The sequence below is a fragment of the Emys orbicularis genome, chromosome 4 (genome assembly GCF_028017835.1).
Source record: "Emys orbicularis isolate rEmyOrb1 chromosome 4, rEmyOrb1.hap1, whole genome shotgun sequence".
Lineage (NCBI taxonomy): Eukaryota > Metazoa > Chordata > Testudines > Emydidae > Emys > Emys orbicularis.
The window spans coordinates 50664344-50677136 of NC_088686.1; the positions used below are offsets into that span (position 1 = coordinate 50664344).

A 12793-nucleotide genomic window follows, 5' to 3' on the forward strand; every position below is an offset into this window, starting at 1 on the left:
CTGGTGGAATCTCTCAGGCAGCAGTTGGGAGAGCTACAGGAGGAGGTGGCTAGGTTGAGGAGCATCCGAATCCACGAGCAATTCCTGGACAGTCTCCATGTGGAGACAGCTGAAGTAGCTGTCACAGTACACAGGACTGCTGATACACCACTGGTGGAGGAGGAGATGGCTCAGGGTGGACACTGGCAGCTGGTTACTTCTGGCAGCAGGCAGTGCTCCACCCCTGCTCCGAACCCTCCCACCGTGGTAATAGGTAACTGTTATGCCCTTCTTGGTACAGGAGAGAAGGAATCACCCCCTACATTAAAGGAGGAGAAGCCTCGTACCCCTAAGGCTGGGAGGTCTGCTGCCACCACTGCGAATAGGAAATGTAGGGTAGTGGTGGTCAGAGACTCTCTGCTGAGGGGGACGGAGGCGCCCATCTGTCGCCCTGACATTTCATCCCTGCTGCCTGCAGGGAGCCCATATCCGAATGTTACGGAGGCATTGTCGAGGATTATCCAGCCCTCTGACTACTACCCCATGCTACTCATCCATGTGGGCACAAATGATACTGTGAGGTGTGACACTGTGCGGACCAAGAGTGACTACAGGGCTCTGGGAATACGGGTGAAGGAGTTTGGAGTGCAGGTGGTATTGTCTTCGATTCTCCTGTCAAAGGTAGGGGCCCGGGCAGAGACAGATGCATCATGGAGGTGAATGCCTGGCTACGAAGATGGTGTCGCCAGGAGGGCTTTGGCTTCCTCGACCACAGGATGCTATTCGAGGAAGGACTGCTAGGCAGAGATGGCGTTCACCATTCGAGGAGGAGAAAGACCCTATTTGGATACAGACTGGCTAACCCAGTGAGGAGGGCTTTAAACTAGGTTCGACGGGGACAGGTGAGCAAAGCCCACAGGTAAGTGGGGAACATGGAGACCTGGGAGATGGGTCGGAAACAAGAGGGAATGTGGGCTATATTGGCAGAGAGAAAGGAGGGTCAGGACAAAACTGGGAGGCAAGATCAAATCAGTATCTTAGATACCTATATACAAATGTGAGAAGTATGGGTAATAAGCAGGAAGAACTGGAAGTGCTAATAAATAAATACAACTATGACATTGTTGGCATCACTGAAACTTGGTGGGATAATACACATGATTGGAACGTTGGTGTGGATGGGTACAGCTTGCTCAGGAAGGATAGACAGGGGAAAAAGGGAGGAGGTGTTGCCTTATATATTAAAAATGTACACACTTGGACTGAGGCGGAGATGGACATAGGAGACGGAAGTGTTGAGTCTCTCTGGGTTAGGCTAAAAGGGGTAAAAAACAAGGGTGATGTCATGCTAGGAGTCTACTACAGGCCACCTAACCATGTGGAAGAGGTGGATGAGGCTTTTTTTAAACAACTAACAAAATCATCCAAAGCCCAAGATTTGGTGGTGATGGGGGACTTCAACTATCCAAATATATGTTGGGAAAATAACACAGCGGGGCACAGACTATCCAACAAATTCTTGGACTGCATTGCAGACAACTTTTTATTTCAAAAGGTTGAAAAAGCTACTAGGGGGGAAGCTGTTCTAGACTTGATTTTAACAAATAGAGAGGAACTCGTTGAGAATTTGAAAGTAGAAGGCAGCTTGGGTGAAAGTGATCATGAAATCATAGAGTTTGCAATTCTAAGGAAGGGTAGAAGGGAGAACAGCAAAATAGAGACAATGGATTTCAGGAAGGGGGATTTTGGCAAGCTCAGAGAGCTGATAGGTAAGGTCCCATGGGAATCAAGACTGAGGGGAAAAACAACTGAGGAGAGTTGGCAGTTTTTCCAAGGGACACTATTAAGGACCCAAAAGCAAGCTATTCCGCTGGGTAGGAAAGATAGAAAATGTGGCAAAAGACCGCCTTGGCTTAACCACAAGATCTTGCATGATCTAAAAAATAAAAAGGAGTCATATAAAAAATGGAAACTAGGACAGATTACAAAGGATGAATATAGGCAAACAACACAGGAATGCAGGGGCAAGATTAGAAAGGCAAAGGCACAAAATGAGCTCCAACTGGCTACAGGAATAAAGGGAAACAAGAAGACTTTTTATCAATACATTACAAGCAAGAGGAAGACCAAAGACAGGGTAGGCCCACTGCTCAGTGAAGAGGGAGAAACAGTAACAGGAAACTTGGAAATGGCAGAGATGCTTAATGACTTCTTTGTTTCGGTCTTCACCGAGAAGTCTGAAGGAATGCCTAACATAGTGAATGCTAATGGGAAGGGGGTAGGTTTAGCAGATAAAATAAAAAAAGAACAAAGTTAAAAATCACTTAGAAAAGTTAGATGCCTGCAAGTCACCAGGGCCTAATGAAATATATCCTAGAATACTCAAGGAGCTAATAGAGGAGGTATCTGAGCCTCTAGCTATTATCTTTGGAAAATCAGGGGGGGCAGGAGAGATTCCAGAAGACTGGAAAAGGGCAAATATAGTGCCCATCTATAAAAAGGGAAATAAAAACAACCCAGGAAACTACAGACCAGTTAGTTTAACTTCTGTGCCAGGGAAGATAATGGAGCAAGTAATTAAGGAAATCATCTGCAAACACTTGGAAGGTGGTAAGGTGATAGGGAATAGCCAGCATGGATTTGTAAAGAACAAATCATGTCAAACCAATCTGATAGATTTCTTTGATAGGATAACGAGTCTTGTGGATAAGGGAGAAGCTGTGGATGTGGTATACATAGACTTTAGTAAGGCAGTTGATACGGTCACGCATGATATTCTTATTGATAAACTAGGCAAATACAATTTAGATGGGGCTACTATAAGGTGGGTGCATAACTGGCTGGATCACCGTACTTAGAGAGTTGTTATTAATGGTTCCCAATCCTGCTGGAAAGGTATAACAAGTGGGGTTCCGCAGGGGTCTGTTTTGGGACCGGCTCTGTCAATATCTTCATTAACGACTTAGATATTGGCATAGAAAGTACGCTTATTAAATTTGCAGATGATACCAAACTGGGAGGGATTGCAACTGCTTTGGAGGACAGGGTCATAATTCAAAATGATCAGGACAAATTGGAGAAATGGTCTGAGTTAAACAGGATGAAGTTTAACAAAGACAAATGCAAAGTGCTCCACTTAGGAAGGAAAAATCAGTTTCACACATACAGAATGGGAAGTGACTGTCTAGGAAGGAGTACAGCAGAAAGGGATCTAGGGGTTATAGTGGACCACAAGCTAAATATGAGTCAACAGTGATGCTGTTGCAAAAAATAGCAAACATGATTCTGGGATGTGTTAACAGGTGTGTTGTGAGCAAGACACGAGAAGTCATTCTTCCGCTCTACTCTGCACTGGTTAGGCCTCAGCTGGAGTATTGTGTCCAGTTCTGGGCACCGCATTTCAAGAAAGATGTGGAGAAATTGGAGAGGGTCCAGAGAAGAGCAACAAGAATGATTAAAGGTCTTGAGAACATGACCTATGAAGGAAGGCTGAAAGAATTGGGTTTGCTTAGTTTGGAAAAGAGAAGACTGAGAGGGGACATGATAGCAGTTTTCAGGTATCTAAAAGGGTGTCATAAGGAGGAGGGAGAAAACTTGTTCACCTTAGCCTCTAAGGATAGAACAAGAAGCAATGGGCTTAAACTGCAGCAAGGGAGGTCTAGGTTGGACATTAGGAAAAAGTTCCTGTCAGGGTGGTTAAACACTGGAATAAATTGCCTAGGGAGGTTGTGGAATCTCCATCTCTGGAGATATTTAAGAGTAGGTTAGATAAATGTCTATCAGGGATGGTCTAGACAGTATTTAGTCCTGCCATACGGGCAGGGGACTGGACTCGATGACCTCTCGAGGTCCCTTCCAGCCCTAGAATCTATGAATCTATTTGGCAGTATTTAACAGGTAATTATTAAAATACACACACTAGAACATCATAACGTACATAAGAACATTAAAATGGTGTTTTTAAAAAGTTTCCATGCAGCTAGCAGACATTTCACTCTTGTGACATTTCCATTTAACCAGCTTCCTCCTTTTTGTGTAGTTTCCCTTTCTGAAGTAAAATGCTGCCATGGTGGGCTTCTTTGGTATTTTCCCCACCACGAAGATGTTACATTTAATTATATTGCAGTCACTTATTACTGAGTGGTTCAGCTATATTCACCTCTTGGACCAGATCCCATGCTCCACTTAGGACTAAATCAAGAATTGCCTCTCCCCTTGTGGGTTCCAGACCTAGCTGCTCCAAGAAGCAGCCATTAATGGTGTCTAGAAATTTTATCTCTGCATCCTGTCCTGAAGTGACATGTATCTAGTCAATATGGGGATAGTTGAAATCCTCCATCATTATATTGTTTTCTATTTTTAAAGCCTCTCTAATCTGCCTAAGCATTTCACAGTCACCATCAACATCCTGGTCAGGTGGTCGTTACTATATTCCTATTGCTATATTCTTATTATTCAAGCATGCAATTTCTATGCAGAGAGTCTACAGTCATGTTTAATTCATTTAAGATTTTTACTAAATTTGACTCTATGCTTTCTTTCACATATAGTGCCACTCCCCCATAAGCATGACCTGGTCTGTCATTCTGATATATTTTGTGCCTGGTATTGGTGTCCCAATTGATTCATCATTTCACTAAGTTTCCGTGATGCCTATTATATCAATATCCTCATTTCATACCAAGTATCAGAGGGGTGGCCGTGTTAATCTGTATCCACAAAAACAACGTGGAGTCCGGTGGCACCTTAAAGACTAACAGTTGTATTAGGGCATAAGCTTTTGTGGGTAAAAAACCCACTTCTTCAGATGCATGGATTGAAAATTACAGATACAGGCATAAATATATATACTTGAAGAGAAGGGAGTTACCTTACAAGTGGAGAACCAATGTTGAAGGCCAATTCAGTCAGGGTGGATGTGGTCCACACCCAATAATTGATGAGGAGGTGTCAATACCAAGAGAGGGAAAATTGCTTTTGTAGTGAGCCAGCCACTCCCAGTCTCAATAGATCTCTGAAGGCTATGAGCTCCTTGCACCAAATGCACCCATACACCACCTGTCCACAAGGCAGGTAATCATACATGCTGAGCCAATGGAGCATCTTGCAAAGCAAACTCACCATATTTTACAGCAATCCAATTAACCTTCAACCATAGGTGCTGACTCAGTGGACACTCCAGGTCTGGAGCACCCACGGAAAAAAATATAGTGGGTGCTCAACACCCACCGGCAGCCCCATGAGCATTAAACATTATTTACAAATATCCACAGGGTAATCCTTCCATGAAGGCATTTAATTAAAAAGCATTTTGCATATTCTTTTGGAAACTATGTTTACAAGTTTTCCCAGGACACTGGTAGTTAACCGAAAGGTATTAAAGGTAGCTTAATAGCAGCAAGACTAGAAAGAGTAAAATCTAGTGCTTAGGTTTTTATAATGTCCTTTAAAAAAAAAAAAAACAACTTGATCCCTCAGACCAATCCAGGATGTGGAGAAACACAAAAGATAAACAAACAGCCCTCTAATTGAATTCTGATAGTCCTAATCCTGAACTGGAAATGTCAGAAGCCTCTCACAAACTTGCTAACATCAAGAGTGAAGATAATGAATACTAAATTTGGCAAGCCTGACAGACTTTTTTAAACTTTAAAAACAACTTTGGAAATCCGAGCTTTGCACTGAGAGTTAACATGTCCTACAATACTATGGTGAGGAGAGCCCTACAAATGTTTACAGACATACACATATGCAGATAAATTAATATTACTATGGTTGGTGCATAAGAAATGCCTATATAGAGATAAAACTTCTTACCAAACCAACAAGGCAAATAGTTATCAATGAAGTGAGAAGAGGAAGCACACCATTAAGTGTTTAATTTTTGTAAAATATATCACTAGATAATTGCAAATGATTGGATACTTATGTTTGAATAAAGGTACAATCCAAAAGCTGGAAATAACATGGCTACTGAAACAGCTGAAGTGCAATTTTACTTCTCTGCACTTTTTTCAAGTACATAAATGAAAGCTAAGTTAAAAAAAATCAGTCATCTTAAAATACATTATTTTTCATATTTACAAAACTCCACCCATTTTCCTTCTGAATCCTTCAATCCCTTTGAATGTAACCAAATGATGTCATGACAAATAAAAAATAACAATACTTTTAAACTTTGTTTCCTAAACTTCAAAACAATTTTCTTACAAATACAATATATAATCCATAGACTTATGTATTTCTGCTTGTTCCACCACTGCTTACACCATCAAGTCACTTTATTGTTAAGTTCTGATCACAGGTACCCGAGATGAGCACGTCATGCTGGAGGAGTTGGCAATCTCTTTACTATTTCAGTAGTTATCCTTAGATAGGCTTTGGCCTGTAAAAACAAAAACATATCGATCACCTTTTGTTTTCTATATGAAAGCATAAGAAATATAAAAACTTCTGTTCATTCTATGTTTTTGCACACACATTCAGAGTTTCAATGTTGCCTTTTTGTTGTTAAGTTTTAATTATTATTATTTTATTTAAAGTGTTAGTAAGTATCAAGGAAAAATCAACTCCAAATATAGTCAGTTATTTTTTAAATTCCAATCCAAAACTCAGCTGAGCAATCGGCCCTGTCCAGCAGGCAGTGCTTGTGTTCTTCCAGGAAAAACTTAGTTTATTGTGAAGGACCCTTTCGTCCCTGACAGAAAATGTTATTCCTCAAGTTCCACTGTCCTGCCAAGTTGGTTGAGGTGCTGCATACACAATTTCAAACTTCAGACAAAAAACAAATAAAATACTAAAAAGCCAAGTGAATTACATCATTACACACTGGGGTGCACTAAGGAGAATATTACATAGAGTCAACAGGGATTAAAAATGAAAATACTTTTTAAAAGACCATTTTCCCAAGAGATTCATGTGGATGTCCAAAGGGACCAAATTCCAAGTGATTAAGGACCACCCCAGTAAAGGTCAATCACACACCAACCTATGGTATGATGGTGGAGTCCCTAACAAGGTAGATGCTGTCAGAACATGGACGCTCACCAAAATAACATTCAAGGAGACGGTCTTATTATATATACCAAGGTCCTTTTCCATTAACAACTTTAAAAGCCAACAGAGCCAGGTTCATTATCAAACTGATCATAGATTCATAGACTAAGTCCAGAAAGGACCAGTACTCTGACAGACCATAGAGTTGGACCCAGTAATCCCTGTATAAAGCTCAATAACTGGTGTCTGAACTACGGCATATCTTTTAGAAAAGCATTCAGTCTAGGTTTAAAGATTTCAAACAATGGAGAACCTACCAGAGGCCTTGGTAAATTGTTCCAGTGATTTTACCTTCACTGTTAAACCCGCAACATGCTTCCCGTACCTGGAGGCTACTCTCACCCCTCCATCCTTCTTTCTGCCATTCCCAGCCCCACCACTGAGATATCAGGTGCACCTCTTGTTATCTAAGTGTTCACATATCCATAGAACTGGCCCTCAAGTTTTGGGTACATAAGGAATGCGGGATCAAGGCCTTTATAAATAGTACACAAGGCGTGTATAATATAATCACAATTGACCAAATGAAGGGCCCCAGTGTTACAAAGACAAAGGCACATGATTAACTTTATTCATGTGAGCAATCCCACTGAAGTCAATAGGACTACTTACGAGAGGAAAGTGACTCACTTACCTAAGTCTTTGCGTGGTCAGCCTCAAGTGCAGTAGCAGTATGCTGACACTGCCAAGACTTGTTTAAAATAAGAACTACCAGGATGAACAACAGTATTTCCTATTCTGCAGTTTAGCTTGGAGGCAGCTTTTTTCTTTTCTTTTGAAAGCAATTTAGAACATTAATATTGCCTATGAGAGAGGTCCAAAAATACAATTCTAATCATATAATTATAGTTAGCATTTTTTCAGAAGACTAGCACCATTAATGTGTCTCTCATATTTCCTCCATATGCCTATTCTATAATGATAGTTTCTGTGGGTACTGGATAATGTAACTAAATGAAACAGTAGCAGACTTCTCTACAACCATTAATCTACCAATTTGTGCACTTATAAAGCAGTGCCAAATCAAGGTAACAAATAGCTAACTGAAGAAACTCTACAAGAGATTCTAAAGAATTTAGTTCTGTTTAATCATTCCTACCATATAGGAAATAAGTCTTGTGCTAGGAGTTACTTAACATTCTTCAACACATTTGTAGAATACAAAGTGGGATAAGCTTGTCTTATTTGTACAGTTATGTCGTTTTGAAAAAGGCAAGCTATTTTTAAAAACAGAATCCCAAATTATTAGATACAATTCTGTTTACCATTTAGTACTATACATGCTTCAAAAATTCTTACTTTTCTATATAAAGTATTAAGTTCTTTAATAAGAGAATGATTTAGGGTAATTTCATTATCAGCAAAACCAGCCACAACTCACTTTTATAGTCCCCAAAATATAGTACAGAAGAAAAGTATGGAGACAGCACAGTTATGATGCATTGTTTTGCATATAATTATGATGTAACCCCACAAAAAATGTTTTAAGAAATAATTTTCCACAATGTAGTTACAAGCAAGTCTGACATCACTGAGTGAAACAGAATGAAATGAAAATGTATAAAAAACTTCTGTTCACAATTCACTAAGTAGTACAAACAGGAGGTGTGTCTTGGAGTTAGTTCTTTAAGTTAGACATAAGCCATCAGAATTATAAAGTCCCATTCCTATACCACAACAGTCAAGCCTTCACTTTTCAATAAAATTCCCATCAAAGATAAGCGGCAATCCTGCTCCCCCTTACCCACAATATGCATATAAAACCTGATGCACTGTAGAAACGATGTTTCTACTTCCAGAGCAGGAGGAGTGAGGAGACAAGCCACGGTGTCCCAATAGAGGTAGACTATACATCCCTTTGCAGGCTGTGGTGACTAAAATTTCAAGGCCTTGAAACCCAATTCATTTTTGAAACTGGGTTTTTCAGACCCTGGTCAAGGTAAAAAAGGAAAAGATCTTCCCACACTCGGGATTTTCACTTGCCCTTTTTTTAAAAAACAAAAACAGCTACCCAGATAGTTTATGCAACCAAAGCATGAATGTGTCCAACAGCGGGGATTTTTCTAGAGAGCATTTTCCTCTTTTTCCACAAGGAGGGGCTGGCTCATAGAGGCGGCTATCTTTGACTTGTCTGAACACAACTTTCTGATGGGGAGAAGTGCCTAATCCAGGGGTGGGCAAACTTTTTGGCCTGAGGGCCACATCGGGGAATAGAAATTGTATGGAGGGCCATGAATGCTCACAAAATTGGGGTTGGGGTGCGGGAGGAGGTGAGGGCTCTGGGGTGGGGCAGGGGATGAGGAGCTTGGGGTGTAGGAGGGTGCTCTGGGCTGGGAGGGGGATCAGGGCTGGGGCAGGAGTGCGGGAGGGGTGCAGGTTCCGGCTGGGGGTGCAGGCTCTGGGGTGGGGCTGGGGATGAGAGGTTTGGGGTGCAGGAGAGTGCTCCGTGCTGGGATCAAGGGGTTTGGAGAGTGAGAGGGGGATCAGGGCTGGGGCGTGGCGAGAGCCGCGTGGTGTGGCACCGACCCAGCGCCCCGGCTGGAGTGCCAGAGCGGGGCCGAGCTGCGTGTTCCGGCCCAACCCTGCGCCCCAGCCAGAGTGGAGCCGAGCCGCGTGGTATGGCTCGCGGGCCAGCTTAAAATGGCCCATGGGCCATAGTTTGGCCACCCCTGGCCTAATCCAACCATCTGGCCCAACCATATTTCTGTGCAGCTTCTGCACTTATTATGTGCAGCTGTGGTCTTCCCTCTGCTAAGGGAGAGTATATCAATCCTCTCCCTGCTAACCATGTGAATGAGACTGTGAAGAGAAGACATTTTTCAATTCCTATATACAATTAATAGGAGTCTGGGTAACAAGCAAGAAGAACTGGGAATTCTTACTGATGAGAAGAAATTTGATATATCTGGCATTACTGAAATTCGGTGGGATGACTGGTGTGATTGGAATGTTAAAATCACAGGTTATAACTGTTCAGGAAGGACAGAGTAAGCAAGAAGGGTGTGTGGGGGTGGGGGTTTGGCACTCTACATTAACACCATTACCTGTTTTAGAGTTAGTGATAACTCAGAGCCACAGGATTGTTAATGCATACAGATCAATGTGCAAACTAATAAAGCCCAAGAGGATGTATGGTTGGAGGCCTGTTACCGATCACTGAATCAAATCAGAGAACAGGATGAGTTATTCCTTAAACACATGTCTGCAACGTGTAGAAAATAAAATTGTGTTGTGATGAAAGTCTTCAGTTTAGGAGATACATGCTAGAGGTCTCGGAGTTTCTAAAAATGATATGATAATTTTCTAACACAAAAGATATTGCACCCAACACAAAATAATTCTATTTTGGGCCTCATTGTGATGAATAAAGATGAATTAATCACTGAACTGGAAGCTGGTGGTTGCCTTGGGACCAGAGATCATGATCTGATTACATTAAATATGGGCAAAACGGGGGCAAACCCAACTAGTAGTAGATTTATTTGGTGCTTCAAAGGGGTTAATTTCTGAAAGCTAATAAAAATTATGAGTGAAAATGCTTGGGAGCACAAATTTAGACAGAAAAGTGATGAAAACTGGGAGTTCTTTAAGAAGACATTAGATGGCCAAACAGTCATGATTCCACATTCAAGAAAACTTTGGCCAAAAGCCCATCCTGATACAGTGGTTAAGTGAAGGCAGCAATTAGAAATAAAAAAGTAATACCTAACAAATGGAAAATGGGAGAAATAAATAGGAGCTGATATAAATCAGAAGATATGAAGTGCAGAATACTGATAAGGGAAGCTAAAGACATGAGGGAAAAGTCCATGGCTGGTGGCACCAGGGAAAAGAGAGAGCTTTTTACATATAATAACAATAACAACAACAGAAATCCTAGCAATGGTGCAGACCCATTCCTAAATGGAGATGGTAAAAATGATAATAATTATGCAGAAATGACAGAAGCATTCAATAAATATTTCATTTTTGTATCTGAAAGAAGCAGGATGAAGTACTCATATCAGATGAAGATAATGAAATACTTTCCAGTCCAAAGTAACTGAGGAGGATGTTTGAAGTATTTAGCTACCAGCTTCTAACAATTATAGGTCTGTCAGTCTGACATTGACGGATAAATAAAGAAATTGATATGGGACTCAACTAGAGCTTTCAAGCAATTAAAAAAAATTAATCGCGATTAAATGCGCGATTTTAAAAAAATTAATCGCAATTAATCGCAATGTTAAACAATAATAGAATAGTATTTATTTAAATATTTTTGGATATTTTCTACATTTTCAAATATATTGATTTCAATTACAACACAGAATACATTGTACAGTGCTCACTTTATATTTATTACAAATATTTGCACTGTAAAAAAGAAATAGTCTTTTTCAATCCACCTAGTACAAGTACTGTAGTACAATCTCTTTATCATGAAAGTTGAACATACAAAAGTAGAATTATGTACAAAAAAACCTGCATTCAAAAATAAAAATTTAAAACTTTAGAGCCTACAAGTCCACTCAGTCCTACTTCTTGTTCAGTCAACTGCTCAGACAAATAAGTTTGTTTACATTTGCAGAAAATAATGCCTTACAAAAAGGCTACATCTATTACATCTTCACAGTTACCTTTAACAACCAAACTTGTAAGCTCATCAAAACAAGATAGTTTGATAGGGTCTGTTTTCCATAAATCCATGTTATTGGCATTAATTCTATTATCCACCTTTAATTCTTTATTGAGTCTAGGGCTGTCTAGTAATCGCAGTTAACTCATGCGATTAACTCTGTTAATGTTATGTTAACCACATAACATTCTGATTAAAAAATTGGCACTATACAATATCCACAGAACACACACTGAATGGATTAAGAACTGGCTAACAAATCTTAAAAATTAGTTGTCAGTGGAGAAACAGTATTGAATGGACGTGTTTCTAGTGGAGTCTCACAGGATTGGTACTATTCAACATTTTCATCAATGATCTGGAAGTAAATATAAAATTACTGCTGATAAAATTTGTGGATGACACAGATTGGAAGTGTGATAAATAATGAGGAGGACATGGCAGCCATATAGTATAAATGGGGCCCATTCAAACAAAATACAGCCAAATGCAAATTTATATATCTAGGAACCAGGAATGCAGGCCATACCCTCAGACTGTACATTGAAAAGCAGCGACTCTGAAAAGTATTTAGGGGTCATAATGAATAAGCTACTCAACATGAGCTTCCAGTGTGATGCTGTGCCAAAAAGGGTTAATGTGATGCTTAGATGTATAAACAAGAGAGAAGTGAGTAAGAGCAGGCAGGTGATTTTATCTCTACATACGCCACTGGTGGAATACTGCATCCAATTCTGGGCTCCGCATTTTTAAAAGGATGCTGGGAAACTAGAGAGGGCGAAGAGAAGGGCCACAACAATGATTCGAAGGCTAAAGAAAATGGATTACAGTGACAGACTCAACGAGCTCAATTGGTTTAGTTTTTGAGAGACTTAAAGAGATTAAACTGTTCAACTTCTCAAAAAGCAGCATGAGAGGTGACTTGATTACAGTTTATAAGTACCTTCATAGGGAGAAAATACCAGGTACTGAAGGGCTCTTTAATCTAGCAGAGAAGGGCACAACAAGAACAAGTGGCTGGAAGCTGACACCAGACAAATTCAAATTACAAATCAAGTCCAAGTTCTGCACAGTGAGAGGGATTAAGCACTGGGGAAAACTACCAATGGAAGCAGTCTATTCTGTATGCCTTGATGTCTT

General features: G+C 40.4%; 1 protein-coding gene across 5 annotated transcripts in view; it reads right to left on the reverse strand.

The window, feature by feature from the left end:
• Positions 1-5851: 5851 nt before the first annotated feature.
• Positions 5852-12793, reverse strand: part of NUBPL (NUBP iron-sulfur cluster assembly factor, mitochondrial) — a 158294-nt gene continuing 151352 nt past the window's right edge. For all 5 annotated transcript variants that reach the window (XM_065403508.1, XM_065403507.1, XM_065403506.1 and 2 more), the window contains one exon: positions 5852-6364. In XM_065403508.1, the coding sequence (XP_065259580.1) occupies positions 6302-6364 (63 nt within the window). In that variant the 3' untranslated portion in view covers positions 5852-6301. The remainder of the gene's footprint in view (positions 6365-12793) is intronic.